Here is a 23,232-nt window from a genome sequence, read left to right as displayed (position 1 = left end):
GGTATGGACGTCCCAAGGAGTCCAGATTGCACTGCAATTTGATAGGTAAAGGTATTTGTATAACGGCGTCTTGTCGCCACCTCGTGTTGTAAAACACCATTTACACTTCACTCAGGTAAGACAAAATAATATAAATATGTTATTAGAAGAGAGAAAAATAATCGATTGTAGCTATGTAGATAGCTAAATGACATTCGAAGTATTATGAATCAACAGTGTGTACATTTAGTTCTCGACAGAGATGAAAAGTAAGGAACATTTTATACAGGCACTTTTAGAGCACCCTTGCGGACTTCCGTCAACGTGTTTAAAGACCCCATCATGTCCATGCTTGCAGAACGTAAGTGCTACTTCGAATGTTTTAGCCAAAATGTTGTGTTTCATACATTAGAGAAACAAAAATACTTGGCGTGTCATGTTGACTGAAGAAGTCAACATCGATTTAGTGCAAGTTATGTCTTTAAAAGTGCCTCAGTACATGTGCGGTTCGAAAGTCTGTCGAGCTAGCTAGCATAATGCTAACCACAATCACATTTACCGGTAACTAGGTACTAGTAAACCTCAACTAGCTAAACAAGTTGAGTGTAACCTATCTAACTTAATAAATAACGTAGTTTTTTTAGGGCCAAATGTGTTGGTATATTTAAGGTGTCTTATCTCATTTCTGATCATTGCCAATGTGATTAGTTCTATAATCTTGAGACCTTCTGACAGACAGTTAACGTTACCCAGCTAACTAGTTCTGGTCGAGGATGTTGCGTTTTGTCCGATTTTGTTTAGTGACTGGTTTTAATATACTATCGTTACTCGCCGAAGTCAATATCTTACTTGAGTGTTGACTAACTTGTCTTTGTTGGCAATTTCTCAAGTTCAAGTGGTCAAAAAGCAGTTTGTTTCGGGTTTACCGCTAACGTTAAACTACCCCGGGTCCATGCGAATGCGTCGGATGATAACGTTAGTGGGCAAATCCGATGCAAACCCATGGACCAGATCTACAAGCTAGACAGATTCAGTATCCTATATGCTACCTACCGCCGTTGTGTCCTTAATAACCAAGGCACTTTACCCCTAACTGCTTCCAGCATGTGCCGGGGGTTGTCAGGTTTGGTACGGTGACAGCCTAAAATGTCCGTGCAAAGGAACCAATAAAGTAGGTGTTGTATTTTATTCTAATATGGTTTTGTTGTTTTAGCCCGGAGAAAACAGAAATGGTCTATTGACCCGCGGAACAGCGCGTGGAGTAAAGATGAGTCCAAGTTCGGCCAGAAGATGCTGGAGCGAATGGGCTGGTCCAAGGGAAAGGTACTGTGGGGTTTGTCTTAGCAAACCACTGATAAACTAACAGTGTACTAGTGACGGTATGCCACTGCAGCTCTATCTCAAGACAATTCGTCTTCCTGGGCTTCCTCCTTGCATCCTCTCTCCTCGCCTCCTTTTCCAAACACATTGGAGAGGGAGGGACCTTGCACCTTCTCCTCCAATACAGTTGAAATGGAGGTGAGGAGAGAGGATGCAAGGAGGAAGCCCAGGAAGAGTAATTGTCTTGAGATAGAGCTACAGTGGCATACCGTTCTCCAGTTCTCTGCTGCCTGCGACTGGAACGAATTACAAAAATCTCTGAAGTTGGAGACTTATCTCCCTCAACAACTTTAAACATCTGCTATCTGAGCAGCTAACCGATCGCTGCAGCTGTACATAGTCCATCGGTATATAGCCAACCCAATTTACCTACCTCATCCCCATACTGTTTTTATTTATTTACTTTTCTGCTCTTTTGCACACCAGTATCTCTATTTGCACATGATCATCTGATGATTTATCACCCCAGTGTTAATCTGCTAAATTGTAATTATTCGCTCCTATGGCCTTCTTTATTGCCTACCTCCTCATGCCTTTTGCACACATTGTATATAGATTCTCTTTTTTTCTCTCTTTTTTTCTTTCCTACTATGTTATTGACTTGTTTATTGTTTATCCCATGTGTAACTCTGTGTTGTTGTCTGTTCACACTGCTATGCTTTATCTTGGCCAGGTCGCAGTTGCAAATGAGAACTTGTTCTCAACTAGCCTACCTGGTTAAATAAAGGTGAAATAAAAATAAAATAAAATAAATACCGTCACTAGTATACTGTTAGTTTATCAGTGGACCCTCGTGAAATCGAGGCGATACAAATTAAAGAGCCTGTATCTAACTGTTTTGGCGTCAATGACGTGTTCATCTGTCTCCACTAGGGCCTGGGGAGAACTGAGCAGGGCTCCACGGAACACATCAAAGTCAAAGTGAAGAACAACCAGCTGGGGCTAGGAACCACTGCCAGCCACGAGGTGAGTGGACAACTGGGTTGTGTTCATTAAGGCACACTGTCAACAAGTGTTTCTAATTGGTGAAGTTCAGGGTTTTGTAATTAGTGCACATTGTAGCAAAACGTTTTTCAACGGCAAATGAAAATGATCATTATCAAGTTTAGGTAGTCCTTTCCCGTTTCAGTCAGTTTTTTTCTTCTTCTTTTGGTTTCTAGTTGATACGACCCAGAATACTCGAGACTGCAGTGATGTACAGTGTTTTATCAAGGAACTTGTCCTCCCAAGTTATGTCCTAGTTTTGATCTAATTTGTTCTGTTTCCAGGACAACTGGATCGCCCATCAGGATGACTTTAACCAGCTCCTGGCGGACCTCAACAACTGCCATGGTCAAAACACTGCCAATGGTAAAGACCCAGACAGACAGAAGGACAGAATAATATACCACGTGCAGTACTCTGTTCAAAAACTCACTGGTCATATATGCATGACTGACCCACTAGGTGGTGCTGTTGTACCATTCAGGGGAAGGTAGTGGCCCACATTTAGCAGATGCGATTGCAGGTGTAGCAAAATGCTTGTGTTCCTAGCGCCAACAGTGCAGTAATATCTAACAATTCACAACAATTAAGAAATATATAAATATTAGGACTAGCAATGTCAGAGTCCAGAGAGAGTGTGTGTATGTGTTGGAATGTATAGACATTATGGATAGTATGTAGATAGAAAATGTAGTATATCTGTAGGATAGAATAGTGTATGTACAGCGATAGTTGAATAGGATGGCCTTGACTAGATATATACAGTATATACATATGAAAGGGCTCCCGAGTGGCGCTGCGGTCTAAGGCACTGCATCTCAGTGCTAGAGGCATCACTACAGGCCCTGGTTCAAATCCAGGCTGTATCACATAGGGCGGCGCACAATTGCCCCAGCGTCGTCCGGGTTTGGCCGGGGTAGGCCGTCGTTGTAAAGAAGAATTTGTTAACTGACTTGCCTAGTTAAAAAAAAAGGGGGGGAGTAGTTACAGGGGAGGGGGGGATGAATGAGCCAATTGGAAGCTGGGGATGATTAGGTGGCCATGATGGTGTGGCAGGTAGCCTAGTGGTTAGGGCGTTGGACTAGTAACCGAAAAATTGCTAGATCGAATCCTTGAGCTGACAAGGTAAAAAATCTGTCGTTCTGCCCCTGAACAAGGCAGTTAACCCGCTGTTCCCTAGGCCATCGTTGTAAATAAGAATGTGTTCTTAACTTGCCTAGTTAAATAATAAATAAATAAATAGTTAAATAAAGGTAAAATAAACAATTACATAAAAAAATGGTATGAGGTCCAGATGGGGAATTTAGCCAGGACACTCTCCATGGGATCTTTAGTGACCACCGAGAGTCAGGACACTCTCCATGGGATCTTTAGTGACCACCGAGAGTCAGGACACTCTCCATGGGATCTTTAGTGACCACCGAGAGTCAGGACACTCTCCATGGGATCTTTAGTGACCACCGAGAGTCAGGACACTCTCCATGGGATCTTTAGTGACCACCGAGAGTCAGGACACTCTCCATGGGATCTTTAGTGACCACCGAGAGTCAGGACACTCTCCATGGGATCTTTAGTGACCACCGAGAGTCAGGACACTCTCCATGGGATCTTTAGTGACCACCGAGAGTCAGGACACTCTCCATGGGATCTTTAGTGACCACCGAGAGTCAGGACACTCTCCATGGGATCTTTAGTGACCACCGAGAGTCAGGACACTCTCCATGGGATCTTTAGTGACCACCGAGAGTCAGGACACTCTCCATGGGATCTTTAGTGACCACCGAGAGTCAGGACACTCTCCATGGGATCTTTAGTGACCACCGAGAGTCAGGACACTCTCCATGGGATCTTTAGTGACCACCGAGAGTCAGGACACTCTCCATGGGATCTTTAGTGACCACCGAGAGTCAGGACACTCTCCATGGGATCTTTAGTGACCACCGAGAGTCAGGACACTCTCCATGGGATCTTTAGTGACCACCGAGAGTCAGGACACTCTCCATGGGATCTTTAGTGACCACCGAGAGTCAGGACACTCTCCATGGGATCTTTAGTGACCACCGAGAGTCAGGACACTCTCCATGGGATCTTTAGTGACCACCGAGAGTCAGGACACTCTCCATGGGATCTTTAGTGACCACCGAGAGTCAGGACACTCTCCATGGGATCTTTAGTGACCACCGAGAGTCAGGACACTCTCCATGGGATCTTTAGTGACCACCGAGAGTCAGGACACTCTCCATGGGATCTTTAGTGACCACCGAGAGTCAGGACACTCTCCATGGGATCTTTAGTGACCACCGAGAGTCAGGACACTCTCCATGGGATCTTTAGTGACCACCGAGAGTCAGGACACTCTCCATGGGATCTTTAGTGACCACCGAGAGTCAGGACACTCTCCATGGGATCTTTAGTGACCACCGAGAGTCAGGACACTCTCCATGGGATCTTTAGTGACCACCGAGAGTCAGGACACTCTCCATGGGATCTTTAGTGACCACCGAGAGTCAGGACACTCTCCATGGGATCTTTAGTGACCACCGAGAGTCAGGACACTCTCCATGGGATCTTTAGTGACCACCGAGAGTCAGGACACTCTCCATGGGATCTTTAGTGACCACCGAGAGTCAGGACACTCTCCATGGGATCTTTAGTGACCACCGAGAGTCAGGACACTCTCCATGGGATCTTTAGTGACCACCGAGAGTCAGGACACTCTCCATGGGATCTTTAGTGACCACCGAGAGTCAGGACACTCTCCATGGGATCTTTAGTGACCACCGAGAGTCAGGACACTCTCCATGGGATCTTTAGTGACCACCGAGAGTCAGGACACTCTCCATGGGATCTTTAGTGACCACCGAGAGTCAGGACACTCTCCATGGGATCTTTAGTGACCACCGAGAGTCAGGACACCCGTTTAACGTCTCATCCGAAAACATGGCACCCTACACAGGGCCATCCTGACACAAGGCCATCCTAGGTCCCCAATCACTGCCCTGGAGCATTGGGATATTTATATTTTAGACCAGTGGAAATAGTGTCTCCTACTGGCCCTCCAACACCACTTCCAGCAGCATCTGGTCTCCCATCCAGGGACCGACCAGGACCAACCCTGCTTAGCTTCAGAGGCAAGCCAACTGTGGGATATACTGCTGGAAAAGTGACCAATGTTCCATGATTATGTACATAAGGGGTGCTACTGTACACTAGGGAGTGCTATTGTAACATTTACAGGAAAGATGTAGCCCACATGTAGCCCCCAGTATCATTCACTGGGAAGTAGTAGCCCACTAGGGGGTGCTATTGTACCATTTACAGGAAAGGTAGTTGAGGTTAAATGTCACTGTTAGACAATTGGTTTTCAATCCACTTTTAACTGGTGAATTGGAGATGGATGGAAAGAGTGAGATTGTAGATTCCTTGGCACGTGTTGACACATTCATAACATAAAATAGATAAAGTAAGCCATATTTAGCAGACACGTGTATCTAAAGCCATGTACAGAAGCTAGTGTAGTTATGGTTGGTTAGACGAGCTAGAATGGTGGGGCAAAATGTAGATTTCTGCCTAAATAGACATAAACAAACTTATTTATTTTTCATGAGACGGCCATAAACAACTGGTAATGTTGCGTAGTTTTATTAAGGTCTGGAACTTTCTGGTAAGAAGAGTTGTAAATTGCTGAGGTGTCGTCACTTGTGAGGACACAAGCTTCAACTATAAATATTATGAAGAAAAAAAAAATCACTTTTTTTTCCCCCCTCCCCTACTCAACCAAAGTGGCAATAGGGCTTGAAATGACAAACGCTTTAAAAAATATATATAGTTAGTGACAGTACAATATTGGCACTTTTTCATATACTGGCAACATAGAAGAAAATTCTATATGTCCGCTGAGCGGCACAAAAACACCATTTAAATGTCTGCAAACTCATTACCACTTCAGCTTTAAGCACAAAGTGTTTTCGTACGTATGTGACCAAGAGAAGTTGTTTTTGTTCCAATCCCATACAATTATTATTATTATTTTTTTCTTCTTGTTGATAGCTCTAAATCTGACTGAGAACAATAAGATGAAACTACTCTCCTGTTTTCATATGCGTGTTTGCAAGCGCAGCTGTGAGTTTCAGAGCAGACAGATGGGTCTTTCTGGCGTTATGAGGAACGGGACTCTACGATGTTCACAGAGCACTTTGTACACCAAAATGTCAGTCAGAACTGCTCAAAGTCAGGTAGCAGTCAGGTAGCCTAGTGGTTAGAGCGTTGGACTTGTAACCGAAAGGTTGCGAGATCGAATCGCGAAGCTGACAAGGTAAACATCTGTCCTTCTGCCCCTGAACAAGGTAGTTAACCCACTGTTCCCCTGAACAAGGCAGTTAACCCACTGTTCCCCTGAACAAGGCAGTTAACCCACTGTTCCCCTGAACAAGGCAGTTAACCCACTGTTCCCCTGAACAAGGCAGTTAACCCACTGTTCCCCTGAACAAGGCAGTTAACCCACTGTTCCCATGAACAAGGCAGTTAACCCACTGTTCCCCTGAACAAGGCAGTTAACCCACTGTTCCCCTGAACAAGGCAGTTAACCCACTGTTCCCCTGAACAAGGCAGTTAACCCCCTGTTCCCCTGAACAAGGCAGTTAACCCCCTGTTCCCCTGAACAAGGCAGTTAACCCCCTGTTCCCCTGAACAAGGCAGTTAACCCACTGTTCCCCTGAACAAGGCAGTTAACCCACTGTTCCCCTGAGCAAGACAGTTAACCCACTGTTCCCCTGAACAAGGCAGTTAACCCACTGTTCCCCTGAACAAGGCAGTTAACCCACTGTTCCCCTGAACAAGGCAGTTAACCCACTGTTCCCCTGAACAAGGCAGTTAACCCACTGTTCCCCTGAACAAGGCAGTTAACCCACTGTTCCTCTGAACAAGGCAGTTAACCCCCTGTTCCCCTGAACAAGACAGTTAACCCACTGTTCCCCTGAACAAGGCAGTTAACCCACTGTTCCCCTGAACAAGGCAGTTAACCCACTGTTCCCCTGAACAAGGCAGTTAACCCCCTGTTCCCCTGAACAAGACAGTTAACCCCCTGTTCCCCTGAACAAGGCAGTTAACCCACTGTTCCCCTGAACAAGGCAGTTAACCCACTGTTCCCCTGAACAAGGCAGTTAACCCACTGTTCCCCTGAACAAGGCAGTTAACCCACTGTTCCCCTGAACAAGGCAGTTAACCCACTGTTCCCCTGAGCAAGACAGTTAACCCACTGTTCCCCTGAGCAAGACAGTTAACCCACTGTTCCCCTGAACAAGGCAGTTAACCCACTGTTCCCCTGAACAAGGCAGTTAACCCCCTGTTCCCCTGAACAAGGCAGTTAACCCCCTGTTCCCCTGAACAAGGCAGTTAACCCCCTGTTCCCCTGAACAAGGCAGTTAACCCCCTGTTCCCCTGAACAAGGCAGTTAACCCCCTGTTCCCCTGAACAAGGCAGTTAACCCCCTGTTCCCCTGAACAAGGCAGTTAACCCACTGTTCCCCTGAACAAGGCAGTTAACCCACTGTTCCCCTGAACAAGGCAGTTAACCCACTGTTCCCCTGAACAAGGCAGTTAACCCACTGTTCCCCTGAACAAGGCAGTTAACCCACTGTTCCTCTGAACAAGGCAGTTAACCCACTGTTCCCCTGAACAAGGCAGTTAACCCACTGTTCCCCTGAACAAGGCAGTTAACCCACTGTTCCCCTGAACAAGGCAGTTAACCCACTGTTCCCCTGAACAAGGCAGTTAACCCCACTGTTCCCCTGAACAAGGCAGTTAACCCACTGTTCCCCTGAACAAGGCAGTTAACCCACTGTTCCCCTGAACAAGGCAGTTAACCCCCTGTTCCCCTGAACAAGGCAGTTAACCCACTGTTCCCCTGAACAAGGCAGTTAACCCACTGTTCCCCTGAACAAGGCAGTTAACCCACTGTTCCCCTGAACAAGGCAGTTAACCCACTGTTCCCCTGAACAAGGCAGTTAACCCACTGTTCCTCTGAACAAGGCAGTTAACCCACTGTTCCCCTGAACAAGGCAGTTAACCCACTGTTCCCCTGAACAAGGCAGTTAACCCACTGTTCCCCTGAACAAGGCAGTTAACCCCCTGTTCCCCTGAACAAGGCAGTTAACCCCCTGTTCCCCTGAACAAGGCAGTTAACCCCCTGTTCCCCTGAACAAGGCAGTTAACCCCCTGTTCCCCTGAACAAGGCAGTTAACCCCCTGTTCCCCTGAACAAGGCAGTTAACCCCCTGTTCCCCTGAACAAGGCAGTTAACCCACTGTTCCCCTGAACAAGGCAGTTAACCCACTGTTCCCCTGAACAAGGCAGTTAACCCACTGTTCCCCTGAACAAGGCAGTTAACCCACTGTTCCCCTGAACAAGGCAGTTAACCCACTGTTCCCCTGAACAAGGCAGTTAACCCACTGTTCCTAGGCTGTCATTGTAAATAAGAATAAAAAATAAAAAAAATCACTTGCCTAGTTAAATAAAGGTTCAAATGAAAGAAAAAAGAATGTAGGAGACCTAACATCTAAAAGGTTTTTGATTGTGGTGGTTTTGTTTTAGAAGCCCCATCAGAAGAGAAACAGCAGGAGAAGTCCTTCAGCCTGGAGGAGAAGTCAAAGACATCCAGGAAGAGGGTCCACTACATGAAGTTCACCAAAGGTTTTTATTAGCTGTTTTATTTAACCAGGGAACTTTGAGACGGACATGGCTGCATCTGAAAAGACATCCTAGTGATAACATTAATAGAGGAGCGTTTTGACCGCCGGTGTTTCCCTTCCCCGTAGGGCCCTGGGCAAACGTAGTGCACTATATAGGGGATAGGGTGCCATAGGGCCCTGGGCAAACGTAGTGCACTATACAGGGAATAGGGTGCAATGTCAGACCCTGTCACGTGACAGTCAAATTGCCTGTGGTCCAGGAGGCTGAAGGTTATACTTGGGGGTTTGGATGTCACTGCTTACTGGCACTCAATCAGGTGAGGATGGAGGGAGAGGAGGAAATCGATTCAAACGATACGAAATGAATCGCCCTCTAATATTTTTTGCTAAAATTACATTCTTCTTGCCTTCTGAAAATACCTTTTTATTGAATTGTATTTTGTGACAACTGTGTCCTGTTCTTCAGTGTTGAACTAAACATGGAGTTGTCCTGCCAGTCATTGATCTACAAGTCATTCTGAATGCCGAACAAACCCCTGGCAATATCAGTAGCCTCGTCTAACTGCACACGTGCGTAACTTCATGCACTGACCAATGAGAGGTAGACCTATTTCTGATCTGGCCCAACCGCATGTCACCTTCAGCATTCAAATGTTTGTAAAATGGCTTGAACAATATTAGGCTTTATTAGTTGAATGACAACCAATGTCATTTGCTAGGTTGTTATTTTTTTAAATCAAATGCGCAAGTAGCCAAAGCTACAACTTATCTGGCTACAGGTAGGCTACATGCATCTGGCTACAGGTAGGCTACATGCTGATTGGGGCTCACGCTACATTTTATTTACATTGTTCAGGTTCACCATGTTTGTAAAATGGCTTGCACAATATTAAGCTTTAATAGGTGATTGAAAACCACTGTAGTTATTTATTAATTTTTTACTATAAAAAATGTATGGGCAAAAAAACATAGCAAATAGCTATAAATATAAATAGCTTTACTATAAAAAATGTATGGGCAAAAAAACATAGCACACCTCTATTTGGGGAGTTTCTCCCATTCTTCTCTGCAGATCCTCTCAAGCTCTGTCAGGTTGGATGGGGAGTGTTGCTGCGCAGCTATTTTTAGGTCAGAAATGTTTTTGGTACCCTTCCTCAGATCTGTGCCTCGACACAATCCTGTCTCTGAGTTCTACGGACAATTCCTTCGACCTCATGTCTTGGTTTTTGCTCTGACATGCACTGTCAACTGTGGGATCTTATATAGACAGGTGTGTGCCTTTCCAAATCATGTCCAATCAATAGAATTGACCACAGGTGGACTCCAATCAAGTGGTAGAAACATCTCAAGGATGATCAATGGAAACATGATGCACCTGAGCTACATTTCGAGTCACATATTAAAGGGTCTGAATATTTATGTAAATAAGGTATTTCTGTTTTATTATAAATACGCAAAAATGTCTAAACCTGTTTTTCGCTTGAGTCATTATGGGGTATTGTGATGTCATTATGGGGCATTGTGATGTCATTATGGGGCATTGTATGTAGATTGATGAGGGGCGGAAATGATTTAATCCATTTTAGAATAAAGTAACAAAATACGGAAAAATCAAGGGGTGTGAGTACATTCCGAACGCACTGATTTGTTTCAAGCGAAACTACCACAGCTATTGCTGATGGTGACCCTGAACAATGTAAATAAAATGTAGCGTGAGCCCCAATCAGCATGTAGCCTACCTGTAGCCAGATAAGTTGTAGCTTTGGCTACTTGCGCATTTGATTTAAAAAAATAACAACCTAGCAAATGACATTGGTTGTCATTCAACTAATAAAGCCTAATATTGTTCAAGCCATTTTACAAACATTTGAATGCTGAAGGTGACATGCGGTTGGGCCAGATCAGGAATAGGTCTACCTCTCATTGGTCAGTGCATGAAGTTACGCACGTGTGCAGTTAGACGAGGCTACTGATATTGCCAGGGGTTTGTTCGGCATTCAGAATGACTTGTAGATCAATGACTGGCAACATAATTAGGCTACATGCTTTTAGTTCAACACTGAAGGAGAGGACACAGTGGTCACAAAAGATGAGAGGTATTTTCCAGTAGAAAGAAAGGCATTGGTGGATGCATGTTAAATTTTGGATCGGTTTAGTGTCCCGCAGACCGATATACTCATGTCTCAAACATTTGAACAGGGGACCGAAGCGTAACGTTACATCCCTACATATTATTCTGACATTAATACAATTTTCCAAACGTGTCCAGGCCCAGTTATATATCTGGACTTTATCGTTCGTGTTGGACTAAATACGTAGAAATAGAATGGACAAATCATTGACTTGAATGGGGGGAGGGGTTCCGGTTCTATTCTTTTCATTCCTTTGCATTTAATCCTATCCGATAGCCAAAATACGAATAGATAACTTAAACTGATCAGATGTCCAGAAGATGAAGGCAGGTTTTCAGAAGAATGACAACTCGCATTTCTTAACAGTCCGACTTTATAAAAACAATTTTTATTTATTTATCAGACTAAAACATTGATAACATCAGAACACTGTTTTGAGCCCCTGCCAAGGAGGTTGAGAGGGAGGGCTGGGGGGGGCTGAGAGGGGGCTGGGGGGGGCTGAGAGGGAGGGCTGGGGGGGGCTGAGAGGGGGCTGGGGGGGGCTGGGGGGGGGCTGAGAGGGGGCTGGAGGGGGCTTGGGGGGGGGCTGGAGGGGGCTGGGGGGGGGGCTGAGAGGGACATTTTTATTGAAGTAGTGAAAGAGCAGAGGCACGTTTGCGTCGGGATAAAAAGACCAAACAGCTAAGATAAATAAACGTCTGCTGGACCTGCTACTACCACGCCTCTGGGTTCCCAGCGGTTTTCCAGGCTCAAAGCCTTCAGGAGCAACTAGCTTCCCCCACAGCCTCTTCATGCGTCTCTCGTGCCTCCCCCCAACCATCTCAGGCCCCAGTCCAGTCATGTTCCTAAAGCTACCCCCCCAGACAGCTGTCTCAGGCCCCAGTCCAGTCATGCTCCTAAAGCTACCCCCCCCCCCCCCCCCCCCCAGACAGCTGTCTCAGGCCCCAGTCCAGTCATGCTCCTAAAGCTACCCCCCCCCCCCCCCCCCCTAGACAGCTGTCTCAGGTCCCAGTCCAGTCATGCTCCTAAAGCTACCCCCCCCCCCCCCCCCCCCCCAGACAGCTGTCTCAGGCCCCAGTCCAGTCATGTTCCTAAAGCTACCTCCCCTCCTCCCCCCAGTTGGTCGTCTCACGGCCCCATTCCATTTATGTTCCTACAGCTGTATCCTCTTCCTCCAGCAGGCTCCTGATAACACTGGTTATTTATTGCTTTAAACCTTTTCCCCTCCTGTCCTGGCTTTCAAAGCCTCCATCAGGCCTGCTCTCAAGACACACACACTAAACACTCCTGTGAGTGTGTCTGCGGACCAGCTAAGCTAGTTCGCAACCACGCTGGTCCCAGATTTGTGACAACGTTGTCTAAACCTGTATACTTTCGACCTAGACCCATGCCAGGAAGTAAAAGCAGGAAGTGTACCCTTCAATCTGTGCTGTGATTTGCTCAGTCAGCTTAACTGACACTACATAAAATACATTCCGTTGAATGAGCCGCATCATTTGAATGAACATTCCAAATGACCCTGATAATTGTTGCATCACAATACCAGGCAGCCATTGTGAGTTTACCCATCAGTTTTACCAGTCAAATTGCCAGGGTTAGAGCTAGGTCGCTAATATACAGGTTAAGACGACGTTGTCACAAGTCTGGGACCAGCACCGTTTAGTTTTTAGTTTTATTAATTCGACCATTTAAAAAACAAAAACACACATACAACTTAAAAGCCATACATGCACATGAATAAAATCATCGAGGATAACACACAATAAAGTCTGGGACTTTGATAACTACCGGCACCGTCGCTAACTACCGGCACCGTCGCTAACTACCGGCACCGTCGCTAACTACCGGCACCGTCGATAACTAGTTTGTTCCTCTAAGAATAATAAAAGCCGAGGGTAGCAGTGCATCATCAATTTTTAAGCAGAATATCTGTATGATTAGCATATGAAAGACTTCGCAATACGGTTGCTGGACTATCGAAGCCATCCATCCTACCTATTTATTCAGATCCGGCAGTTCCTGCCGCTCTAACCGCCAGGCTACCCGCCGCTCTAACCGCCAGGCTACCCGCCTCCTCTAACCGCCAGGCTACCCGCCTCCTCTAACCGCCAGGCTACCCGCCTCCTCTAACCGCCAGGCTACTCGCCGCTCTAACCGCCAGGCTACTCGCCTCCTCTAACCGCCAGGCTACTCGCCTCCTCTAACCGCCAGGCTACCCGCCGCTCTAACCGCCAGGCTACTCGCCTCCTCTAACCGCCAGGCTACCCGCCGCTCTAACCGCCAGGCTACCCGCCGCTCTAACCGCCAGGCTACTCGCCTCCTCTAACCGCCAGGCTACCTGCCGCTCTAACCGCCAGGCTACCCGCCGCTCTAACCGCCAGGCTACCCGCCGCTCTAACCGCCAGGCTACCCGCCGCTCTAACCGCCAGGCTACCCGCCTCCTCTAACCGCCAGGCTACCCGCCGCTCTAACCGCCAGGCTACCCGCCTCCTCTAACCGCCAGGCTACCCGCCTCCTCTAACCGCCAGGCTACCCGCCTCCTCTAACCGCCAGGCTACCTGCCGCTCTAACCGCCAGGCTACCTGCCGCTCTAACCGCCAGGCTACCTGCCGCTCTAACCGCCAGGCTACCTGCCGCTCTAACCGCCAGGCTACCTGCCGCTCTAACCGCCAGGCTACCCGCCTCCTCTAACCGCCAGGCTACCCGCCTCCTCTAACCGCCAGGCTACCCGCCTCCTCTAACCGCCAGGCTACCCGCCTCCTCTAACCGCCAGGCTACCCGCCTCCTCTAACCGCCAGGCTACCCGCCTCCTCTAACCGCCAGGCTACCTGCCGCTCTAACCGCCAGGCTACCCGCCTCCTCTAACCGCCAGGCTACCCGCCGCTCTAACCGCCAGGCTACCTGCCGCTCTAACCGCCAGGCTACCTGCCGCTCTAACCGCCAGGCTACCCGCCTCCTCTAACCGCCAGGCTACCCGCCTCCTCTAACCGCCAGGCTACCCGCCGCTCTAACCGCCAGGCTACCCGCCTCCTCTAACCGCCAGGCTACCCGCCTCCTCTAACCGCCAGGCTACCCGCCTCCTCTAACCGCCAGGCTACCCGCCTCCTCTAACCGCCAGGCTACCCGCCTCCTCTAACCGCCAGGCTACCCGCCTCCTCTAACCGCCAGGCTACCCGCCTCCTCTAACCGCCAGGCTACCCGCCTCCTCTAACCGCCAGGCTACCCGCCTCCTCTAACCGCCAGGCTACCCGGCTCCTCTAACCGCCAGGCTACCCGGCTCCTCTAACCGCCAGGCTACCCGGCTCCTCTAACCGCCAGGCTACCCGCCTCCTCTAACCGCCAGGCTACCCGCCTCCTCTAACCGCCAGGCTACCCGCCTCCCTAACCGCCAGGCTACCCGCCTCCTCTAACCGCCAGGCTACCCGCCTCCTCTAACCGCCAGGCTTCCCGCCTCCTCTAACCGACAGGCTTCCCGCCGCTCTAAAAATATAGGCCTATAGCATGTTCAGAAGCTAAACATCTTTATTTCTTTGTAATTCATTTTTTTCCAATGGCTTCACTTGTGTCCTCGCCATCTAGGGTGAGGCAGCACGTTGCATCATTCCAATGTTATGGTCTTGTGAATCTCTGCATTTTCTTTTTGGATTGAAAATAAGAACCAATGGGAGAAATGGACAGATACTGATTTTTTTTATTTTTTTTAAAATGTATAAACCAAATGGATTATATTCTCATTCATAATTATCAAGACATTAGGAGAGTATTAAAAAATAGTTTTAAAACATGCCCTTTGACTTAAAGCTGAACCTCGGATAGATCTTTAATAGAATAGCCGACACAGTCAACTTAAAATGTGGTATTCTGTTCTTTTGTAATGGCCTACATTTTCCGTATTGTAACAAGACTAAATGAAACGACATAGGACACGTGGATTCTGTAATGCTGTCCTATATTACATTTACTCAGACTGTTAAAACGTAGAGGAGGAAACGGCAGACATTTTATATAAACATTGGATTTCCGTGGTCCAAATTTCATAATTTGTGTTTTTTACAGATGTTTTCTGTTGGTAGTCCTACCCGTGTGTCTCCTCTCTGGGAAAGCCTGCTCGCTGATGTCAATACCAAAGCTGATAATTGTGACTTGATTGAATTGGGAATTCTGTGAATAATGATGACCGAGGGCCCAGTAGTAACCCTTTAATCAGAGGCTGTTGTTACTTTGTGTCTCTATATAAATCACAATGGTTCCATTTTTCTAATAATTTGACAGTCGGTTTTAACTGAAACACCTTTTACCAGATACATGTTTTTCCCACCGCATTAAATGTTTCATTTTCATAACTGATCAAATGATATATATATATATATATAGATAATATATAGCTATAGATAATATTTATATATATATATATATATAGCTATAGTTAATATTTATATATATATAGATATAATAGATAATATTCTGAATAGGTCATATAAAGAACAGCTATGCATGATTTAATGAAAAGCAGTAAACACGTTGTTTCACGTTCTGTAATAAAAGACTCAAACAGACAATAGGCTATACATCTGGCTTCACAGTCCCCCTGCCAAATAGACCCACAAGGAAAGTCAACTTATCTCCACGAAGTGGAGCAAGGGGGTCTGTGCACCGCTTAGTACCTTCCACAAGAAGTTTTGCTCAACAAAAAGACACGTAAGTGTGTGACCTAGACTAAAATCACAACCCTATTTCCTACGTAGTACACTGCTTTTGGGCCTATGAGCCCTGCCCTGGTCAAAAGTAGTTCACTGTATAGGGCAACGGGTGCTATTTGGGATGTAGCCCCTTAGTTTAGATAAAGAAAAAGGTTTAGCGTTTTCTATATTTCCACTCCCTTTCTAAATGTTCCAACATCATGGCAGGATCTATCGTTAGGCAGGTACTGCAGGTTGCCAAGGAAGTGTTATGGAATACCTAGTGGGTGCCAAGGTCACTGTCGATATGGGAACAGCTGAGTGCCAATCAGAGTGACTCCTGCCAAAAAACAGATTAGCCTATCACCATGGCTTTAAACCACTCAGCCAATCACCATGGGTTTACCCCCAGACAGATGGACTAATCTGACAACTAACAAATTAATGGCCGGATGACATGAGAAGCCTTTTTATTTAACGAGGCAAGTCAGTTAAGAACAAATTCTTATTTACAATGACGGCCTAGGAACAGTGGGTTAACTGCCTTGTTCAGGGGCGGAACGACAGATTTTTGCCTTGTCAGGGATTCGAATCTAGCAACCTTGCGGTTACTAGTCCAACACTCTAACCAAATCAAATGTATTTATATAGCCCTTCTTACATCAGCTAATATCTCAAAGTGCTGTACAGAAACCCAGCCTAAAACCCCAAACAGCAAGCAATGCAGGTGTAGAAGCACGGTGGCTAGGAAAAACTCCCTAGAAAGACCAGAACCTAGGAAGAAACCTAGAGAGGAACCAGGCTATGAGGGGTGGCCAGCCCTCTTCTGGCTGTGCCGCTAGGCTACCTCCCAAATGGCATCTTACACCCTACATTAGGGAATAGGGTACCATTTAGGATGTTGTTGTCACATTTAACATGAAGACAGTCTGCTGCTGGAGAGGGTTTTTAATTAGGACTGACTTTAATTCTTCCACAGAATCCAGTAGGGCTGGGAAATGTTCTGGGACCTTACGATACTTAGGTGGCGATACGATGTGTATTACGATTCGACGTCCCAAACATATTGCTTACCATTTGTCTGCTGCAGAGGGACGAGAGCCATGAGAAAATGAGTTGACAGTCATGGAAATAAAAGTGCTGAAAACTAATTGGCTTCCTATTTTTTTTTTTAACTCAACTTAAAAAAATTAAAATTCCTTTGGCCTCCATTGGTTTAGTCACCCTAATTCTGGCCTCCATTGGTTTTAGTCACCCTAATTCTGGCCTCCATTGGTTTAGTCACCCTAATTCTGGCCTCCATTGGTTTAGTCACCCTAATTCTGACCTCCATTGGTTTAGTCACCCTAATTCTGGCTTCCATTGGTTTAGTCACCCTAATTCTGACTTCCATTGGTTTAGTCACCCTAATTCTGACTTCCATTGGTTTAGTCACCCTAATTCTGGCTTCCATTGGTTTAGTCACCCTAATTCTGGCTTCCATTGGTTTAGTCACCCTAATTCTGGCTTCCATTGGTTTAGTCACCCTAATTCTGGCTTCCATTGGTTTAGTCACCCTAATTCTGGCTTCCATTGGTTTAGTCACCCTAATTCTGGCTTCCATTGGTTTAGTCACCCTAATTCTGGCTTCCATTGGTTTAGTCACCCTAATTCTGGCTTCCATTGGTTTAGTCACCCTAATTCTGGCTTCCATTGGTTTAGTCACCCTAATTCTGGCTTCCATTGGTTTAGTCACCCTAATTCTGGCTTCCATTGGTTTAGTCACCCTAATTCTGGCCTCCATTGGTTTAGTCACCCTAATTCTGGCCTCCATTGGTTTAGTCACCCTAATTCTGGCCTCCATTGGTTTAGTCACCCTAATTCTGGCCTCCATTGGTTTAGTCACCCTAATTCTGGCCTCCATTGGTTTTAGTCACCCTAATTCTGGCCTCCATTGGTTTTAGTCACCCTAATTCTGGCCTCCATTGGTTTTAGTCACCCTAATTCTGGCCTCCATTGGTTTAGTCACCCTAATTCTGGCCTCCATTGGTTTAGTCACCCTAATTCTGGCCTCCATTGGTTTAGTCACCCTAATTCTGGCCTCCATTGGTTTAGTCACCCTAATTCTGACCTCCATTGGTTTAGTCACCCTAATTCTGACCTCCATTGGTTTAGTCACCCTAATTCTGGCTTCCATTGGTTTAGTCACCCTAATTCTGGCTTCCATTGGTTTAGTCACCCTAATTCTGGCTTCCATTGGTTTAGTCACCCTAATTCTGGCTTCCATTGGTTTAGTCACCCTAATTCTGGCTTCCATTGGTTTAGTCACCCTAATTCTGGCTTCCATTGGTTTAGTCACCCTAATTCTGGCTTCCATTGGTTTAGTCACCCTAATTCTGGCTTCCATTGGTTTAGTCACCCTAATTCTGGCCTCCATTGGTTTAGTCACCCTAATTCTGGCTTCCATTTGGTTTAGTCACCCTAATTCTGACCTCCATTGGTTTAGTCACCCTAATTCTGACCTCCATTGGTTTAGTCACCCTAATTCTGACCTCCATTGGTTTAGTCACCCTAATTCTGGCCTCCATTGGTTTAGTCACCCTAATTCTGGCCTCCATTGGTTTAGTCACCCTAATTCTGGCCTCCATTGGTTTAGTCACCCTAATTCAGGCCATCCTACAAGGGTTTAAACTCCAATAACTTCTGAACGGATTACGATAGAGACATGAAGTTTGGACCATTTCGTAGAGCATTATTTATTAAAAAGAAAATATTGGACACACTACTTCCATACGCATCAGTGGGGATTAAGGAGGATACGCAATGCCCACTGGGGGGGGAAAGTGGGTATACAGCATCCACTACAACACTGTGTGTCTAAGTCAACTAGGCAGCCAGGCGAGGCCAGGTGAGGCGAGGCCACACAGCAGCAGGATGGATAGATTAAGTACTGCAGTTAGACTCTACATCAGCCGCCTCCACAGCCTGACAGCTGATAAATGGTTGGACAAATTATAAAAGTGGGTTACTGGTTTATGCTGTGGGGTTGGACACACTGGGCTTGGAGCTGGGGTTGTGTCTAAAATAGCCTGTGCAGCAGAGAGCCGGGTCTGGGCAGAGGAGAGGAGTGGCCACTGCCTTTCTCCACAAACGAAGGCCATCAATCCTGAACAAAGACAAGACATCAATAACAACAGACCAGAGAGACAGCTTTTTGAAGCCAGGGCATGTAGTCATAAAGAATCTCCCCGTCGGCTCAGATACACTGTGCCTGGAAGAGGGGTAGAGGCTAGGTTGGTAGCAGAGACACACTGGTACCTTTCTCCACAAATGAAACGAAGGCCATCAGTCTTGAACACTGGGTTGAACAGTGAAGGAGAGCAATCCAGCCCAGCTCAGCCAGGGCAGGGCATCAACAATAGACCAGCAAGATAAGTTTTGCTACTGTAGGCAGCGTTAGCTAGCGCAAGTCGGATGTAACCGCTCCAAAACTCTGCTATTTTTCATCCTATAGATTGTTCTCCATCTTTTTAAATAGTGAGACAACATGTTTTCAGGTCTTTTATTTCCATGAATGATCAATACTTGTTCGCATGCTCTCTCGTCTCCCTGCCGCAGACCTATAGTTAACAATATGTTAGGGAAATCACATTTAAAATCGCAGTAACGAATCACAATACACATAGAATCATGAGAATCACAATGCATATAGAATCACAATACATATAGAATCACGAGAATCACAATGCATGTAGAATCACGAGAATCGCAATGCATATAGAATCACAATACATATAGAATCACGAGAATCACAATACATATAGAATCACGAGAATCACAATACATATAGAATCACGAGAATCACAATACATATAGAATCACGAGAATCACAATACATATAGAATCACGAGAATCACAATACATGTAGAATCACGAGAATCACAATACATGTAGAATCACGAGAATCACAATACATGTAGAATCACGAGAATCACAATGCATATAGAATCACGAGAATCACAATGCATATAGAATCACGAGAATCGCAATACATATAGAATCACGAGAATCACAATACATATAGAATCACGAGAATCACAATACATATAGAATCACAATACATATAGAATCACGAGAATCACAATACATGTAGAATCACGAGAATCACAATGAATGTAGAATCACGAGAATCACAATACATATAGAATCACGAGAATCACAATACATATAGAATCACGAGAATCACAATACATATAGAATCACGAGAATCACAATACATATAGAATCACAATACATATAGAATCACGAGAATCACAATACATATAGAATCATGAGAATCACAATACATATAGAATCATGAGAATCACAAGACATATAGAATCACGAGAATCACAATGCATGTAGAATCACAATGCATATAGAATCACGAGAATCACAATACATATAGAATCACGAGAATCACAATGCATATAGAATCACGAGAATCACAATGCATATAGAATCACAATGCATATAGAATCACAATACATATCGAATCACGAGAATCGCAATGCATATAGAATCACGAGAATCACAATGCATATAGAATCATGAGAATCACAATACATATAGAATCACAATGCATGTATCTGCACCTAAGTATGGTGATAATATCGTACCATGAGGTCCCTGGAAATTTACCCAGCTCTAGAAGTAGAGAGAGAGAGAGAGAGAGGCGGCAAAGGCCTACTTTACAAAGACACTAGAGTGTCACCTTGTCCAACAACTCAGTCCCACACCGGTGTGACCAAGACCCTCGGAGTTAATCGATACCACAGACACACATGTCTTTAATTACCATTTAGAGGTGTGAGGATCAACACTCAACTTTTGACTCTTGCACCCGTATACGTGTTGAAAATGGAAGATTTGGTAAACACCTAAATTGGAACTCAGTGGCTGTACAGTAACATGCTATACACGAGGTCAGAGCTCAGTGGCTGTACAGTAACATGCTATACACGAGGTCAGAGCTCAGTGGCTGTACAGTAACATGCTATACACGAGGTCAGAGCTCAGTGGCTGTACAGTAACATGCTATACACGAGGTCAGAGCTCAGTGGCTGTACAGTAACATGCTATACACGAGGTCAGAGCTCAGTGGCTGTACAGTAACATGCTATACACGAGGTCAGAGCTCAGTGGCTGTACAGTAACATGCTATACACGAGGTCAGAGCTCAGTGGCTGTACAGTAACATGCTATACACGAGGTCAGAGCTCAGTGGCTGTACAGTAACATGCTATACACGAGGTCAGAGGCTGTACAGTAACATGCTATACACGAGGTCAGAGGTCAGGGTCTCCTCTTCACAGCTCTGTAGAGGTTTTGACTGACCGCTTTTATGAACTTGAGCACCGTGTGACAAGACGGTGAACCCGTTCCTCCCACTTTAATGGGAAACTTTTGCCCCCCCCCCCCCCCCCCCAAAAAAAAATGTGTTGACTAAATGAGGAAAATGCTATTAATTTAATAGGACTAAGTGTATTCTAAAAGATTTAGACTTTAAGGATTGTAATAAATACTGCGGTGATGTCATACAAGCAAGCCAAACACCCGTTCAAATGTGCACTTCACATTTCCATATCATAAAACACGATGACGTGGCATCATACCCCGGGTTATTCTGAGCAGAATGAGCCTGTTTGTCTCCTGTGAAGAAAATGTGGCAGCAACACACACGCCTGAATGTCAGAGGAGGACTGGCCGTCCCTCATAGCCTGGTTCCTCTCTAGGTTCCTTCCTAGGTTCCGGCCTTTCTAGGGAGTTTTTCCTAGCCACCGTGCTTCTACACCTGCATTCCTTGCTGTTTGGGGTTTTAGGCTGGGTTTCTGTACAGCACTTTGAGATATCAGCTGATGTAAAAAGGGCTTTATAAATACATTTGATTGCGGCCTTTCTATGCGCACCACAATTGTGATGTTTCCCGGAATTGTATTGTGAAAACCTAACACTATCGTATTTTATAACTTAGCTAGTCATGTTGGCAATGGAACGAGCTTTCAAATGATGCCCAACTGACCCAGAAATCAATTTATAACGGACTGTTTTAGGATTTTATTTTTATTTCTCCTTTATTTAACCAGGTAGGCCAGTCGAGAACAAGTTCTCATTTACAACTGCGACCTGGCCAAGATAAAGCAAAGCAGTGCGACAAAAACAACACAGTTACACGTAAACAAACGTACAGTCAATTACACGATAGAAAAATCTATATACAGAGTGTGGGCAAATGGAGTAAGGAGTTAAGGCAATAAATAGGCCATAGTAGAGAAGTAATTACAATTTAGCAAATTAACACTGGAGTGATAGATGTGCATCCCAGCGTAGAAGGTACGTTGGGATTCGAAATGGTATTTTGGTCAGTATTGCGTAAATGAACGTAAAAAACAGTGTTTGGTTTAGTTCCTCAACGGCCCAGCTTTGAGAAAAACGCCCCGACCAGTCCGTCTCTCCGTTCAACCCCCCGACCAGTCCGTCTCTCCGTTCAACCCCCCGACCAGTCCGTCTCTCCGTTCAACCCCCCGACCAGTCCGTCTCTCCGTTCAACCCCCCGACCAGTCCGTCTCTCCGTTCAACGCCCCCGACCAGTCCGTCTCTCCGTTCAACGCCCCCGACCAGTCCGTCTCTCCGTTCAACGCCCCGACCAGTCCGTCTCTCCGTTCAACGCCCCAACCAGTCCGTCTCTCCGTTCAACGCCCCCGACCAGTCCGTCTCTCCGTTCAACGCCCCCGACCAGTCCGTCTCTCCGTTCAACGCCCCCGACCAGTCCGTCTCTCCGTTCAACCCCCCCGACCAGTCCGTCTCTCCGTTCAACCCCCCCGACCAGTCCGTCTCTCCGTTCAACGCCCCTGACCAGTCCGTCTCTCCGTTCAACGCCCCGACCAGTCCGTCTCTCCGTTCAACGCCCCGACCAGTCCGTCTCTCCGTTCAACCCCCCGACCAGTCCGTCTCTCCGTTCAACCCCCCGACCAGTCCGTCTCTCCGTTCAACGCCCCGACCAGTCCGTCTCTCCGTTCAACCCCCCGACCAGTCCGTCTCTCCGTTCAACGTCCCGACCAGTCCGTCTCTCCGTTCAACGTCCCGACCAGTCCGTCTCTCCGTTCAACGCCCCGACCAGTCCGTCTCTCCGTTCAACGCCCCGACCAGTCCGTCTCTCCGTTCAACCCCCCGACCAGTCCGTCTCTCCGTTCAACGCCCCCGACCAGTCCGTCTCTCCGTTCAACCCCCCCGACCAGTCCGTCTCTCCGTTCAACCCCCCGACCAGTCCGTCTCTCCGTTCAACCCCCCGACCAGTCCGTCTCTCCGTTCAACCCCCCGACCAGTCCGTCTCTCCGTTCAACCCCCCGACCAGTCCGTCTCTCCGTTCAACG

General features: G+C 46.4%; 1 protein-coding gene across 2 annotated transcripts in view; it reads left to right on the top strand.

Moving 5' to 3' along the window:
- The first annotated feature begins 298 nt into the window (after positions 1 to 298).
- Positions 299 to 23,232, top strand: part of pinx1 (PIN2 (TERF1) interacting telomerase inhibitor 1) — a 71,769-nt gene continuing 48,835 nt past the window's right edge. The window contains exons 1-5 of one of the 2 annotated variants that reach the window (XM_038962542.1): positions 299 to 340; positions 1,193 to 1,302; positions 2,233 to 2,325; positions 2,628 to 2,709; positions 8,933 to 9,031. In XM_038962542.1, the coding sequence (XP_038818470.1) occupies positions 322 to 340; positions 1,193 to 1,302; positions 2,233 to 2,325; positions 2,628 to 2,709; positions 8,933 to 9,031 (403 nt within the window). In that variant the 5' untranslated portion in view covers positions 299 to 321. The remainder of the gene's footprint in view (positions 341 to 1,192; positions 1,303 to 2,232; positions 2,326 to 2,627; positions 2,710 to 8,932; positions 9,032 to 23,232) is intronic. The other variant, XM_038962543.1, reaches the window with a different exon arrangement.

The sequence above is a fragment of the Salvelinus namaycush genome, chromosome 24, assembly GCF_016432855.1.
Source record: "Salvelinus namaycush isolate Seneca chromosome 24, SaNama_1.0, whole genome shotgun sequence".
Taxonomy (NCBI): domain Eukaryota; kingdom Metazoa; phylum Chordata; class Actinopteri; order Salmoniformes; family Salmonidae; genus Salvelinus; species Salvelinus namaycush.
This window is presented reverse-complemented; position numbering and strand designations above follow the sequence as displayed.